This window comes from Apis dorsata, unplaced genomic scaffold (assembly GCF_000469605.1).
Source record: "Apis dorsata unplaced genomic scaffold, Apis dorsata 1.3 scaffold_473, whole genome shotgun sequence".
NCBI lineage: Eukaryota > Metazoa > Arthropoda > Insecta > Hymenoptera > Apidae > Apis > Apis dorsata.
Window position 1 is genome coordinate 63482 of NW_006263711.1, and position 17768 is coordinate 81249.

Below are 17768 nucleotides of genomic sequence, written 5' to 3' on the forward strand. Positions count from 1 at the left end.
TTATATAATTATAATATTAAAAAAGAGTTAATACTCGATCAAATCTTCGAATAACGTGTCGAAGACATTATTCATACGTGTACAGTTAAAAAATTATTCATGATACTAACATTTTTTTTTTCTGTCCACAGGTCCAAGATGAGAAGTCGCGAGTCCCTCTAACATCGATGATAAATGGTCTTGCCCGAAGGATAACCGAGCTCCAACCCGAGTCTATCGATCAGAAATTTCGATTTCCTTTAGACAAGTACGATGATCTCACAGGAAGCGGAAGAATCATGGTCCATGGCGAAGATTCGAAGAACTAACGATTTATCGATTGGTCCGTGTGTCAGCAGGCTGGTGGAACGTCGAATCGTTTGATAATTTGATTATTCTGCCGCGAAACGACGTTAACCATGGCAAGAGACAGGCGTGTAATCGCCGACACGGCACTCACTCATCTAACGAGCGCGAAGAAATCGCGTTGGGGGAAAAAGGAGATCGTCTAGGGATCCCTAGCAATTGGATATCTATATTAAGGGCAAGAGAGAAAGAGAGAGAGAGGGAGAAAGGAAAAAGTGACATTGCGGAGAAATAATAGTTCGTATTCCCATCTAGCAAGACTCGATTGAAGACAAGTCGGCTGGAACAGCGTGGATCCATTCGGAACAGTGAGCATCGAAATGAAGCTAGGGGATAACATGACTATGGATGGTGAGTGGTGATTCTTGTTTTATTCTTTTTGATCGATTTGTTGTAGGAATATTTGTAGAGAGGGAAGAAGTGTATTTCAATTGTAGAAATTGGGATGTTATAATTAGAATTATATAATTAAATTTTTGTTTTATTTTTTGATCAAGTGTTGTTGTTAATATAAAACTTTTTAGGAAAGTTTCAGTTGAATGACATTGAGATATTATAATTAGAATGTTTTATTTTTTGAAGAAGTGTAGGAATATTTGCAGAAAGAAAAGTACAGTTGAATGATATTGGAATATTATAATTCGTTGCAATATGTAAGTACTTATTGATCGTAATCTATTTCTAATATTAGCATTTTCTAATATTAAAAAGAAATTTCAAATAATTTAAACAAAAAATCAAACTAATTAAAATAGAAGATTTGAGATTTTTCTGAAATCCTCTACGAATAAAATTATCCTAAAACGTGCCGCTATTTTCTTATCTTTGTCTCGACCTCGATTATTTATTTAACAATGTTATCTGCATTTTGAATCAAAGAAATTAATTCTGGGAATTATTCGAGATTATTTATTATTATTAAAACGTGCAATATAACGTGTAACATAACATAGAAATGCAGTTGTGATTCATCTTTCTTTATACCAATTCAAAACTAGAAAGATTTGATTATGCGTTTACTTCTGTTCAAGTTATTCTTAAGCTTATTCTTCGGCTTATTGATTTCCGAAATGTGGTCACGTTCAGTCTGGGAATGTCGCAGTTTATCTCATCAAACTTATTGACATGCTCTCGTTCGTTATTCAAATATTCAGTCAAACTACGAGGTGAATTTCATTGTTTATGAAACGTTGGCAGGACGTAGTACGAAACGTGACTATTATACGAAGATTGGATGGTGCAATTTTGACTTGGACGTTCCGCTATTTCCTTATCTTTGTCTCGACTTTGGTTCTTTATTATAACAATGCTACCTGCATTTTGAACCAAAGAAATTAATCCTAGGAATTATTCGAGATTATTTATTATTATTTATTATTATTAATTAATCGAAGACAATTAATTTCAGATTTTTAAGTTTTTTCTATTAGATAAAATAAATTTCATTAATTAAGTTTAGTATTTATATATATATATTTTAAAATAATCATATCATGATTTTTTTTCAATTTTTTTTTCATTTTGTTTTATTATTTCATCAATATAATTATTCCAAACAAGGATCGTAATTTATTATTTTAATTGTTTCAGAAGAGATTATATTATACTAGTTTATTTAGTTTGTTATTATAAAATTGTTTAATAACAGATATTCTAAACTAATCAAATTTTCAAACTTTTCGAATTTTTTATTTAATTAACAATTCTATTATCACATTAATAAAGTGTTTATTTAGTTATAGAAATATTCGAAAAGAATCTAATTGTCTCTTTTTCTCGTTACGAAAGTTTCTTATTTCATTTTCTCATCATTAGAAAAATTATATTTCATCGCCTTAATTCGAGTGGGAAAAGCTGTTTAAGAAATAAACCTCAGACTTTTTCTGACCTTTTTCTTGTTAAGAAACTTCTTTATTTTATCATTATAGTTCGAGAAGAGACATTGTTTTTTGATATTTTTGAAGAAATATATTAGTTAAAACAAAATTTCTCTGATATTCATATTACATCAAAATTGTATTTAAAATATCGAAATGATATTATAGTTCGTTAAGAACATCTAAGAGATAAGTTTCTTTTGAACTTTAGATTAATTAATATCGTCTAATCAACGTAGGGAAGTAATACTCTCTGCAAATTGAATTATATCTCATTACGTTGGAGTGTGTGCAAACTCATCAATGCAGATCTAACTAGTCATTCATTAACAATATTTTCTCATAATTTCATAAACAGGATATGATTTCATTTTTTTTTTTTTAATTATACTTACCAATGAATAATTCAAATCGAAATCAATTTGATACAAGGCCAAACATTAACGTAATTACCTTTTTTCTAAATATTTTTTTTTTTTAAATACTATCAATCTATTTCGTTTAATTTTTCATATTAATATCTATGTATTTAAGTATTCTTTAAAAAGTATCTTCAAAAACTTTATCCTCGATTTACATTTCGAATATAGAATTTTATTATCGAGAAATTATTGAAATCAAAAAATTAAATAATATTAAAAAGTATAGGTCATTTAATTCTATGCAACTTTAAAGCAAATATATAAAAATCGATAAATTAATTCAGAATTTCTTTTATAGTATCTTTTACATCGTGTATTTATAAAATACAACTTAAATATTTAAATAAAATATTTAATTCCTTCGTTTAATTTAATTAATCGAAGTTTCAACAGCTTTATAAATATTTACGCAGCCTGGTGAACATTCCCGCTAGACTGAAATTAATCCCTTAATTAATTTCCATCGATAAATTCGAATCAGCCCGAAATACGACCTCGACAAATTTCGTAGATTTCAATTACACTGCGCCATGATCGTTCGTTTTCATCCTTACGTGTCGTACCCTTGGGCTTCGATTGTGCAAGAGGATCGCAGAGGGTTGAAAGAGAACCGTTTCGTGACTCTTAATCGAGTTTGCGTTGATTAATGGACTTGGCTGTCGATCACAGCCAGGCCTCGATATAAACGGCGCGATAAACCCCACCGTAGACACGTAAACACCCCTATCGATGATGATTCCAACCCCTCCATTTATCCTTGTATTGTGTTTATATCGAATTTCCTCGTAAAATCGATCGTCGACGATATTATCATTTATATTATATTCATCTTGATACCATCGAATCAATTCTCGATAATAATCAAAAACATTAAGGAAAATAGGGAAAAGTTTTTGAAAATAGAATAGATAGAAATACGTACTTTTTATTCCTTTGAGTGATATAAGGTTTTTCTTCTTCTTCTGGAAAAGTTAGTTATATAAAGAAATAACATCTCAAAGATATATTTCAATTAAATATAAGGAAATTTTAAGCAATGGTATTTCAAGTAAATAAGTTTTCAATTTATAGAATTGTAATTTCGAAAGTGTTACAGTTGTAAAATATATATATGCGAAAGAATATAAGAAAGAAAAGGGTATATAAGAAAGATATATAGATATGAGGGTATAAGAAAGAATTTGTAAGAAAGAGGATCGTTAAGTAGAAGTCTGGCAATGGATATTGGAAACATTACTATAATTTGCTGTAGAAATAGGACATGGTCAATATATAATATATAAATGTCAACTTAAATTTAATTGAAAAAATTCAGAATTTTTATTTTTAATTCATAATGTCCTTTATAGTGATTTATTTTGTTTTTATTATCATCACATTCAATTCTTTTCAATGTTTTAAACTTTCAAAAATTATAAAGATATTCTTAATTTTGTTTACTATTTCTTTATTCAAATGATAATTAAAATAATAATTAATTAATTTATTATATATCTGAAAGTATATTTGAATTATAAATTTAATTTTTATCCAAATAAATTCAATATTACATAGGATTAATATAAAGAATTGCGAATATCTATGTATATTACACATCAAAGTATAATTGAATGTAGTTTATATAAAAAATCCTTCTACAAAACATTTTCAATCAAAAGAATTTCCATGGAAATTCTATTAACTTTTTATAAACATTAAGCATTGTTATCATTGATAATATATGCGATGTCACTTAAGTCAAAATTTTTCTACTTTTCTTAATTTCTCTGTGTAAAAACATCAAAGAATAATAATAAAATTTCACATGGAATGTTATTTTTTCTACTGATTATTATAAGATATATACATCACTTATTCATATCTCTAAAAACATTATCATTAACGACATTGTCCACTGTGTTCATTTATTAATAAAACTCATTCCTCTTTGAATTCCATAAATCAACGCTGAATGTTTTTGACATTTAAATTCTCTGTTTTAAATGTTGAATTTATATTTTCAACAATTTTTTTGATATTTATCGTTCCATTTAAATTTGTGTAATAAAAATTTAAAAATTGATATAAAAAATTATTTTTAATAATTGTAATTTTAAATTATCTTAAAATTCATTTTCTTTTCAAATTTTTTCAATAATTTTTAAATTATTTTCATCTTTTTTTTAAAAATGGTAAAATATTACGTATTATTAATATTTTCTATATTATTCGCGATAATTGTCATTTGAAACATCATGATATTCATATTACCTTTCATCACTAATATTTCCAACGATTTTTACGATACTTTTTCTCATATTAAATACTTTTTTCATATTTCATTCGTATGATTTTTTAATTCATAATAAATTAAAAAATCATTTAAACGAATACGTTTTTTGAAATATTGTAATATTCATAATACATGTAACTTGATTGCAGGATAGATAGCAATTAATTCAGCAATTATCACGATATTTTTTAACGTAATATTTAATAATTAAATTTAATATTCTAGGAAAAAGGAGGAGATTTCATTACATTTATTGATCTAATAACTATGAGCAATGAAATCTTGGATTCAAATCGTCTCTTGTCTTTGTATAATTACAAAAATATTCTGTATCGTAGATAATAAAGGAGTCCAAGTATTTGTTATCCGTACATGCATCCCTTTAATTTCAGAAGTGTGTCAAGGTAATATACGTTATATGCATATATACTCGCGCAAATGCTCGCTTTTGATTCATAAAAATCCTTGTGTAGAGTGATAATAGAGTTTAGTTTAAAAAAAAAAACATGATTTACACATGTTCCAAAGTATTGTCATAAAATTGTTATTTATTATCATTTCTTAGGCATTGTTAGTGATAATAATTATAAAAATTTTCTCTATTTGAATTGCTATATTGTTGTATAATAAATTACATGTATATAACTTATTTGAAAGTATAATAATTGTTGAATTTGTCGTAAAAGAATTTTATGATAATTCTTTTTTAGGATTTATGATATTTTTTATAATATTTAAAAAGAGGACAATTACTTTGTTGAAAAAAGAATTTTTAAATTTCCACAAGTTTAGATTAATTTATAATAAAATATGATAGAATAGTAATTCAAAAATAGAATAATTCCTTTTAAAAAAGAATTTTTTTAATTTTATTTATTTCAAAGTCTTTAACTTTGTGATTATATCGCGAAAAAAAAATACGAAAGTAATTTAAGTCAGAAGTTTAATTATTATTTGATTAAATTAATTTTCTGGAAATATTCACTTTTATATATTTTAGTTTACATTTTAAATAAGTTAAAATGTAGAGATTAGAAAAATAAATACGAATAAAATTTCAAACTTCAAGAATCAAATTAAATATTATTAATTGAATAAAATAATAAAATTAATGAAATCAGTTTATTTTTTTAATGATGAACTTCATTACATATTTTTCAATATATTTCTCTTCAATATTGATATTTCCAGAAAATATATATTTAGTCATATTTTATATGCTTCATTAAGTTAAAGCCCATATTTTTTCGACAAGATTTCTAAATTTAAACTTATATAAAAAAATCACAGAAATATTCTGATTATTTATAACGACTTGAGAATTTAATATCGTATTATAATAATTTTGCAAAATTTATAACAAATTATTATTTTTTTTAATAAAATAATTAATAATAGGACAAAATATACTATAATAATTACAAATCTATATATTTAAATCAGATTCTACATTTTATTTTCATAACATCAAATCTTTGTACTCGCGTGAAATCAAATAATGTGAAACTTAATATATTTAATTAGTTTCTAAATATCACGATAGATACAATAATATATACAATAATTTCTATCATACACATTATCGTATCACACAACGACGCACAAAATAATTTTTTTATATTACAAATTATCCAATAATCTTTCTATTCATTTATCTCTCACAATTTTAATAAGAGAAATAAATAAACATCGCAATAGATTTAGGATTTGTTATTTGCTCGTTCTATATACTCGAGAAATGTCTCGAGCACATCTACGCGAAGTAGAGCGATTGGAATCTCGACAATTATTTTTCCATCCTCGTCATCGCGATCGATATCTAAGAGCGTGTGTGTATACGTGTGTGTATGTGTCACTGGAACGATTCCAGTCGTTGAGTAGCCGGAGAGTCAGCCGTTATGGACGGAAAAGAGGATATGACCGAGATAATGCGAACACGGATCCGGCTCGAAGCGATTCGTGGTCCCTTGGCGATTTAACAATTGACTTGTGCCTAGGAATCGTATACCGGAGTAATTGGAAGTGACCCGACACGCTTGTCGCGATGCTCATTCAGTTTTCCCATTCGATTCTTTCCTCTAGAGACGCGGAGGATCGTATCGTACGATCCTCCAGATCGAGAAATTGAAGGAAAATCGTGATGGATTTTGTCCCGTGGATTTTAGATTTTTCTCGTTACCTTCGATTTTTTCCGATGGGATTGAACATACCTTTTCTCTTGAATCTTTTCTTTCTTTTACGATCGAACGATATTTCGAGTCGATTCGTGATTCGAATTATACGGGCATTGAATTGTGGATGAATTTAAGTAATTGGATAGATTAGTGATTTTTTTCGTATTTATTTCTTTGATTTTAAATACTTGACTATAGATTAGAGGTTTTATCATTGAAGTTTGAAGAAATAATATATTAAATATTAATATAAATATTATCATTTTTTAGACTTTTAGTTAGTTAGAGATATATATATCATGGAAAAAATAGGAAAAGTGTTTGAATATTATTATATATGTATATATTCACTTTGATATTGAAGAAGAAAAAAGAGTATTTGAAGCAAATCGAATAATTGAAATCGTTGTTTCATGATAGAATATTTGATCATTAATGGTTATTACTAGAGTATCACTTGAGTGCCTTTTAGAAATATTCTGTAAAAGAAAGACAAAATTTAAAAGCTAATTTAGGTTTTTTGATCAATTTAGTTATTTTATCTTTGGATCCATCTATGTATAGCTTAGATCTTTATTTTACGATTTAGATAGACTTTCTCTATGTATATAATTGGTTAAAAAAGTCTCATATACACTATCTTATTAGAAACTTTATTTAAATTAATAAAATTCAGATTTTAATGAATATTTGTATATATAAAATAAAATATATATAAGGCTAATATTTTTTAGCAACATATCACCATAAAATCATTAACGTTCAATGTTTCATTTGTTAAAATACAATTCATAAGAATAATAGCTTCCAGACTCATTTAAATATTATTTGTTAAAATTCGTAATATTTTCCCGAGAAAATATGTTCCACAAATAGCTGACTATCTCGATAGTTGATGAAAAAGTTGGTCAAAATTCTTGATAACGGTAAATGCGAAAACTGGATGCGACATATATCATACACCTCTGACGAAGATTAATTATCGTTTAATTATCATCTGGCGAGTGCATCAGGATAGTAACGAAATTTCGCGCGGTATAACCGGAAACGGGGCAACAGGTTATAAGAGCGCTATCCATGAAAATTTTTTAAGTTAATTAATTAATGAATTTTGCGAAAAGATACATTCGACTTGTATTAATCATTGAATAAGATTTAAGATAATTATACAAGAATCAAATTTTAAACGAATCTGATTCGAATATCGATTAAAAGATCGTACTTTATATATTTGCTATTTTGTATTTAATTATTAATTATGTTTAATCCTTTTTTTAATTTCGAATTTATTTATCAAAAAAGGAGAGAGAAAGGACGAGAAAGAGAAAATTAAATTAATTTTTAAACAAAATTTTACAATTTTATGAATTTTTGTGAGATTTTCAATCTTCTAATGCGGCATAATTTTTATTTTTAAAGCATTGATGAGAATTGATAATAGAGAGGTTTTGGAGAGGTTATGAAAGTTTTCTAAGCTCGAGTTAGCACGAAAAATCGCTTTGACTGCAGAATCGTTCAGAAAATGAGGGAATTAAGAATCATTCTATTGCCTGATTTTATAGGTCGTGTGTACAGAATCTTTTCCAAGCTTTCGAAAATTGAATATTAAAATCAATTTTAAAGCAAATATTATATTTATTATTCATTCTTTATCTATATTTTTTCATATTTTTTTTTAATTTTGTCACTTACAATTTATTACATAATATTATTACATAATATTATTGTGCTCTTAGAAACATATTTATTTTCTATTTTCTTGAAAATAAGATCGAAATTATAGTCTTTTTCTTTTAATAATAATATTATTTTTATAATTTTTATAATTTTTGCAACTTTTCTCTCTAATTTTAACATTTCATTCCCCCAATTGCGATTACTCCATTCTTCTATACAAGACAAAGTACTTTGGTGTGATTTTATTTCAAACTTTTAAGTTTACGAAACCATTGCATTCAAAAGAGATCGATCGTTCGTAATTGCTAATTAAAGGTTACGAGGCGTTCTTAATTAATTATCGTGGGGCACTTCAACTTAATGGTATCTGAATGTTTCATCGAAGAGATCGTTCTATTGATCGCCTTTTTTCCAGTGGTTAAAGATGTTCTAATTAAAAAAGACGAAATATTCTTGATTACTTTTCACAATTTCGACTCTCGTTAAATATCGTATGGTACGTATTATCATATACTATTTTATCAGCAGAAAATTGTTTTATTTATACATTTTTCAATCATTCTTTGAAAACGATCATGAATTTTATTAATTTGCCATTTCTGTATAAGCACTGCAATCTTTTTCAATCTTTTCTTCTAACAGGAATGTTGTAATTTATTTTAACTTCTATTAAAGATAAAATATCAATTTTCTGCTTGAAATGAAATTTTAATAATATTTTTTATATTTATAAAAGTATTGTAATAATAATATTTATTATTATAGTAAAAATAATGATTAAGAGAACAATAAGTGCCTAATACATCAGCTGTCATATTTTTAATTTTATTTTAATTTTCCTTCGGATACCATAAATAATTAAAAACAATAAAAACGGGGGGGGAGGGGGGAAAGGAAAGTAATTAATTTCAAGAGAAGTAATTAAAATATAAAATAAGTTTTACAATTTCCATTTTATCAAACTTTACTTCGAATATTTCAATTTTCTCTCGAGTGTTAAAAATAATCTAAGACATAATTAATTTTGGAAGAATTGATTAAAGTTTATATAGCCTCGGTTAAGCACCATATCCATTTTATATCTCATTTAGTTCTACAATGTTATTATGAAAAATATAATTAACCTTTAATCCCTTAAGCGGTTATATTCTATGATGTATACGTTATAACCGAAGTAACTATATTGCAGAGATGATGGACATATTTCTATTATGAAAATTCTTGTGCATCGTCTCAATGTTATATAGGATAATATAATGTAATATAATGTAATAATATTCTAAATAATTTTTAAAACAATAATAAGAAAAATATTATGATTGACTATTATTGATGATGACTATATTGATTAATAAATATCTAATACAAATGAATTTTTTTTTGGTCTATACTTTGTAACTTATTAATTTTCTAATATTATTATAATTGATAAATTATTATGATGTAAAGAGTATTAATTGATATAAGAATAATAACAGCATGATATATTTTAATAAATAAAAAATAAAACATATATTTGCTTGTTACAAATATATAAATTTCCATTATTTACAATCATCAATCATATCAATCACATCATTCAAATATATAGTCTTCTCTCGTTATTTCACACAACTCAAAATAATAAACAATTTATAAATGACAGGACTAATCATAAAATCAATTATGTAAAACCAAAGCAATGATGTTATAATATAAATAAAAGATATGATTCTATGTCTTATTACTGGACTATTATATACATTTATGTAATTACATTACACAAAATGTGTAGAATATATACAGGATGAATGTGAAATATATTCACAATATTTTAAAACTCACAAACGTAATTGGGTACAATGATTCGAAGGAAGTAGCAACGTTACAAAGGCAAGATATAAAAATACATAAAGTCGTATAATCGTATTATCGTTTCATTAGATGCAAAAGAATCGAAAGAATTTCCTTTCACGTTTTAAAATTGATATCCTCCAAAGCTTCTATTATTTCTCCAATCGGTATAGAATTCGAGATTATTTCGAATTCCATTAGAATGGAATTTATTGTTGAAAGTTTACCCGGTTGGCTTCCTACTTTCTTTCACGATATAAAACAATCGTGTATCATAAATTCGGAAAGTTTTGAGACGGATAAAGGGAAAATTGGACTGCGACAAGTTCTCTGATTTTGGAGCGAACCCAATTGACACGAATCCACGTGTTATCATACATCATATTTAATATGACACTTATGAATTATCGAGAATTATTTATCTCTACTGCTTCGTGTATATTGCTTCATATATTATCCTCTGATGCATTGTATCAAATTCTGTAGATTTCTTTTATATATCTATATAATTTTATCATTTCATAAATATTCTTTTTTAATTTATTTCTTGTTAAATTAAATATTTCGATAAAATATTATATCTTCTATAGAAATTATGGAGAGAAATAGTTTTATTTTATTAGAAAAAATTGATAGGATTGAACATAAACATACTTTACGTTTCTTTTTAATTAATAATTGATAGATATTTTATTAATTTCTCGAAATAATTATATATTTCTCTAGATTTTAATAGGTATGTTAAATTACAAAATATAATACATATGTAAAATATTTTGAATTTGATGGAATTATATAAGTTATGTTGTAAGAAAGTTAATTTATTTAAATTTCACATTTAAATTTAAATTAAATTTAATATATTCAAATCTTTCATATTTTTAAAATAAATAAATTTTAAAATTATATGAATTTATCTAAGAAGTTTAAATTAAATTAACACTCCATGAATATTTTTTTAAGTATTTTTTTTTTATTATTCTAAAAATCTAAAAGAAATAAATTTTAAATTTGGTTTGAAAAATAAAAAATCTTTCAAAGGAATGAAATTTTATTTCTTTGCTTTTATATACATTTAATTAAGTTTATTTTCTTTATCACAATCTCTCTTAAAAAATATTTCCAATTAAAAAATTACAATTAATAATAGGAAATAATTATATATTATATTCGATCATCAATATTGTTAAAAAGAAAAATATACATATTTTTAATCTAGAGCAGAGAAAAGTTTCTGCGAAAACAGCCATAATCTCAACTACACTCAACTACTTATTAAAAATCGAGATCACTAAACGAAGCGTGACACGACGCCTCATCCCCTCCTAGACCCAATTTATCGGAAATAATCGAATCACGAATGAAATCAAGCTTATGATTGAAAACAAATAGAAACATCTTGGTTAACGATCCTTTCTCCCCTTTCCACTTCAACCTAACCTCCAACTTATCGATAAAATTTCTCGCGAAAGCGAAAAACTTAAATTTATTATAGATTAGACGGATATCGATATTCGAGAAAAGAAAATCCACAACCGTCTTCTCTCGTAATTTCTTCCCCGCCTCTCCATCGATAAACTTCGTTCCCGTGCTATTGCACACACCGAGCGATAATTAATTGAAAGGTCGTCGATCAAAGCCAGACAGTTTCTTGTCTGGCCCGAATCATGGCGTAATCATAATGGATCCAGAAGCAAAAGCCAGAGAAATGAGGTGATAGGTAAGAATCATTTTAGAAGTTAATTATTTCTTTCCAAGGTTGATTGTTTAATTGTATCAAAGATATTATCGAAAGATTATTTATAGTTTCGAGGGTAATAACGATAGTGTAGATTGAATTTATGGAAATGAATATTTTTTTACAGGAAATGAAATTTGGACATTTTTCACGCGTATTAATCTAGTTAGTTATAAAATGATTGACAGATAAGCTTTATTAATAACTTTGTCGATTTTTTAAATTACAAATATATATACACGAGGATATACTTGTATGTTTTTTTCATATATATGTCTCTAAAAAATGACTCATCACATTATCACGTAATAGTATGATGATGTAGATTCATTTATTGTTTTTTAACAATAAATAAGAATATCATGTATTATATGTTATAATTAGATAAAAATATAGAAAAGATTATCTATTATAAAGGAAATTATAATAAACGATAAAGAATATGATAATTCATCATTTCATTATATCATTATATTAATTATTGTACTTTTTCTTTGTCCATAGAATTGATTCTCCAAAGATATCTCACTGTATATTCTGTTTATATGTTGTACATTATATTTTACATGCAACATGACATAATCTTTAATTTTTTTATGATATATAATTTCTTGTAGTGAAGTTAAATTTCCATTTGAAAATTTCAATGCAAAGAATCCAGAAACACGATGAAAACTTTTTTGCCAATATGGTATATTCTGGATAGATTAACATAAATGTAAATATTTCATTTCAATATGATTTTTATTTAAAGAAAAGAAATTTATAATACGAAACGAAAGAAAAAGTGAAAATAGAAACATTTTTAGGTAAATCTAATACATTTAATTCGTGTTGAAAGAAAATTCATCCATATTGATGTTTAATTCGTGGAAGGATTGAAGCAAAGAATCAATGAGTTTAAATCGTATTAAAATCGCATTCTGGATTTAATAAGACCCGATTGCAGGACATAGTGCATCGCAAACGTGTTCAAAGAGCGAATCTTGTAATTAGTAAATGCCTTCGAAGGTGGGCGATCGATGAAATGAATAGAAGCCAAGCGGACAAATGGAGTAGATGAGTAATAATGCTAAAGAAAAGAAACATGTTTGCAATTTCTAGTGATTTCATGTGATTTTAAATATTGTTATGAAATAGATTTTATATAAAGAAACTTTAATTTTAATTATTTAATTATTAATTAATAATAATTTTTCCTTTAAAATTAAATAATATCAATTCTTCTAATTTTTCAAAAATTCAAAAATTTTATATATTAATAATTTTTCTATTCTATATTAATTTTTTATTCTTTCTTGACGTGTTTGTTATCTCCATTTAAAGAGAAACACTTTAATTATTAATTTTTGCACGATAAGAAAAATATGAAAGAATGCAATTATCTATGCATAATTATCTATGTGAAACATGAAATTTAAAAGTAAAAAATGAAAATTAATAAGCAGTGTTCATAAATATTTAGGGAATGTTGTATGTTAATGTATAAACAATTTTATTTTATTACTAAGATAAAGAAATGTTAGAAATTCGAGGGAGAAAGACTTTCTGAAGCGTTAAGTTCGAGAATATGTTAAGATTAAATTTACAGGATATTTCTAGAGTTAGCATAATTCTGGGAACTTGACCAGTTGAATTTCTACAGTTTAATCTGTTCCAGCAGTTTGAAAATTTCTGTTGTCCAAGATTTCGAATCTATAGAAGATCCACGACAAACTTTCGCATACCTTGGAAGCTTTGACAGGAACTTTGAACTTGTGCGAAGTTCGAAGATGTCCGCGTTAATTCGCAAGTTTGGAACTTGTTGAGATTAAATCGATCGATTATCGAAGTTTCAGTTTTCGTTTACAAAGCAAATTTAAAGTCATATCGAAGTTTTCAATATCCTTTTTCAAACTATTCACACAGTTTGTAATAGAGTTGTAATAGTTTGGTTTATAATAAAACAATTCTTATCCAATATTCAATATTTTTATGAGATGAAGTAATATCGTAATTTTAATCATTTTTTATTATTACGATGTTACAAGTAAAAATAAAAGTTAGAAAGATAGAAAATAATAATAATAAATGTAAGTAAAAAATTAAATATAATATAAATTTTATAAATAACAAATAAAATATTATTTTCCAGCGTGCAACGTATGGGGCAACGTTCCTCCGCGAAAATGTCGGCCACCGAAAATCGGCGATATTCCAAAGTGAGTAATAATTTTTAATAAAATTAAATAATCTTTAAATATTCGAATTTTCATATTTTCAGATATAAAAAGGAATACAGAAGAAATATCTCGATATACGGATTTTTAATTTAAAATTTGAACTTTAAATTTAAATAGAATAAAAATTATTTAATATCCGAAATAATAGGACATGGCTGTTTAAGTTAAAGGAATTTTTGAACGATAGAATGTTCTCCTTTTCTCATTATTGTATTATTTATTACAAAAAGAATAATGCAATAGCTATTACAAAGAGTAAATTACAATATAAATAAAATATTTTTTTAATTATAGTTTGCTGCTGAACCACATAAGCTTTTTAATTAGTATTACATTTTATTTGTTTATTTTAAATTGTAGCAGACTTCTCAGAATTAAAAGACAGTACTAGCAATATCTTACTAGCAATGAAACTTGCGGTATTTCGATCAGAACTCATCGTGCTGCATCATTATTTTTACATTCTTGATATCCAGGTATATTTCCTATAATATATCATAACATATAATATAACAAATAATTTTTTTATTTGTGTTTTCATCATTTTTTAGCTTCTGAAGTATCTTCGATAGAAACAATATGAGATTAAGAAAGCATATATCACGATTCAAAAATAAAATATTCAGTTAAACAAAAATTGGGATAATAAATAGTATGAATTATATCGATATCTTTATTATAAAATTTTAATATGGATAAGTTATTCTAACTTGAAAACGAGAAGATGTAGAGGTATCTAACTAAAATCAATTTCCGATTCTTCCGGTTGTAAAAAGTCGTTGGAGGATTGAATCGAAGTTCGATAAATTCGTAAAACGAGCTGCGCATTACAGAGATATCTGATTTCCCTCTCATACGTCGACAATTTATTTTCCGTTTAACTGGGATTATGCGGCAGATGATGATCTCTGAAAAAGCGTGCAATCCTTATCTGTCACATATCTAAAAATTGTGCCAAATCGAAATTGAAACTTTAAATTTAGATTTCAATTGAATTATCATTGGTATAATAATTATTTTTCCGATAATTTTTAATCAATCTTTAAACTTTCTCGATCGAACTTTCAATTCAATTTAACGTGTAAAGATCGAGGAAAATTTTATTTTTATATTTTTATTCTAATATTTTCTTACTTAATACGAAACAAAGATTGTTAAAATTTAATTACAAGACAGAAATCTCAAAATCGGTCTCTCCTTTCATTCAAATCCCGTAGAAACATTCCTAGTTAATTAATTTAATAATGGATTGTTCGTTGTCAGACGTCTAAAATCTTCATCTTTACTTACAACTAAAAAACGAAACAAGATCATTTATATCATAAAACAAAAAATATTTCTTCCTATTATTTACCATCATCTTCTAAATTAATTTATTTTACTTTAAAATTCCAATTTTATATTACAGACCAGAATCAAATTTATCATATCGTAATTTAATTAACGAAATAAAAATAAACTGAAACAATCGAGAAATTGTATTCAAACTCGAGATACTCTCCCACATATGAAATAGCAAACATAAGTTTTACTTACTAGATCAACTCGAGATTCTCTCAAAATGAATACTTCTCAAGTTATCCTATCTTGATTCTTTCGAACTTCGAAAATTCATTCGAAAAAATTGTTCAACGAATTAATAATAAATAAATTCTTCTTCGCTCAAATTTACACCCACGAAATCGTGTAATAAGGGATCCAACGATAAATTTGAGTTCGATCAACAGCGACCTTCGCGACGAAATGAAACAAGAAGGGGAAAAAAGGAAGGCAAGGAGCCACAGGGCCTAATCTGGTATAATGCATCTCGGCATGCAAATAGATATTTTTAACCTTGTCTCGAAGACGATCGATAGCCACGAAGCCGGCACGAAACTCGTCTAAATAATTGCTCCTCCTCGACGTTGGAAATCATTTTTGTTCCTTCATGGCCGCATCAATTGGATTCCGATGTCCCTTTCCTCGCTCTCTTCCCATAATTCCAATATCGGAATACGAAAGCGTCGTATTCCTCCTCCCTTCGATTCTTCTGTCGAATCGAATCGTACCTTATTAATATTCAAAATATGAAAAATCAATTTTCCATTCCTAAAACTAAAGTAAAATAAAATTTCGATGGAAAATTTTTCCAAATTCCATTTTTCACGAGTAAGAGCGTTCCGTATCGTAATTAATATTCATATGGAAGTAGAAAAACCATAGTTGGAATTACGCTTTTCTTTGACGCTGCAAAGTGTCGAGAGAACGTAATATTCCTTTCGGACAAAGTTTACACCCGGAAGCGTCGAGTTGTAATGACAGCACTTTCATCGTTATTCAACGACTAGTCGTGGCATCGACGAAGCGTGAAACGCGGTGAGAAGGCGTAAAAATCGATGATCGCTCGTAAGCTTTCCCGCGAGATGCTTTACGAATTTCGTGAAATATGTTGTTGCGTTTGAATTATAGTTTATTAACACGGTGTAACACTGTGGAGGAATCCCTCGAGTTCTCCCGCTTCCAAGAGAAAGGGAGAAAGATTAGACGAATTATCGTTGATTAATGGTACCTCGCATCGCACGTGCGTCTGAAATTTTTCAAATTCTGGCCTCGAAGAAATAATCTTTACGGTATTTTGAAATAAATTTATCGTAGAGAAAGATGTGAATGGTTAGTTAATGCAAGGTCTAGTAAATCTTTATGTATATATGGTTATTAACTCGAAGAAAATCGTGAAAAGATTAATATAATTTGAATACATAAACTTTTAGTCTATTAGATATTTGAAAACGTGGTAATTGAATTGAACATGTGTTAGTAAAAATTTTTTGAAATATATTATTAAATATTCTAGAAGTGTTTTATAATTTCAAAAAAGGATATAATAAACAAGCGATGCATTAAGAAATCTATTGAAAATAATAATAGATCTTAGGAAAATTTATTAAATGAATTGTAACCTGTTTCGAGTCAGTGAGCTCGTTGAACGTGGCCTTTCGCTACTACTACGTTGACGAGAAATACGCTATGAATAGCGAAAATTCTTTTCATTATTGTTTCAATTAAACGAAAAATAAAAGAACCGTTTATGCCGGATGAACAGACGCGTTTTTTTACTTCGTTTGACCCAATTTTCATCGTTGCTTTTGTTATCTCGAACAACTATCTTATATTCCATTTCTACCTCCATTTCTTCTTCTTTTTTCTTTCTTTTTTTTTTTTTTTTTTT

The 17768-nt window shown here is 26.5% G+C and overlaps 2 protein-coding genes across 4 annotated transcripts in view; one reads left to right on the forward strand and one right to left on the reverse strand.

Moving 5' to 3' along the window:
- Positions 1-17768, reverse strand: part of LOC102674401 (histone acetyltransferase KAT6B) — a 62938-nt gene that overhangs the window by 36951 nt on the left and 8219 nt on the right. The gene's annotated exons all lie outside the window — the stretch shown is intronic.
- Positions 131-17768, forward strand: part of LOC102674535 (protein kinase byr2) — a 55233-nt gene continuing 37595 nt past the window's right edge. For all 3 annotated transcript variants that reach the window (XR_004151107.1, XM_006620086.2, XM_031512573.1), the window contains exons 1-2: positions 131-696; positions 14473-14539. Coding sequence is in view for 2 of the 3 variants with exons in the window: in XM_006620086.2 (XP_006620149.1) it covers positions 666-696; positions 14473-14539 (98 nt within the window). In the remaining variant the exon portion in view is untranslated. The remainder of the gene's footprint in view (positions 697-14472; positions 14540-17768) is intronic.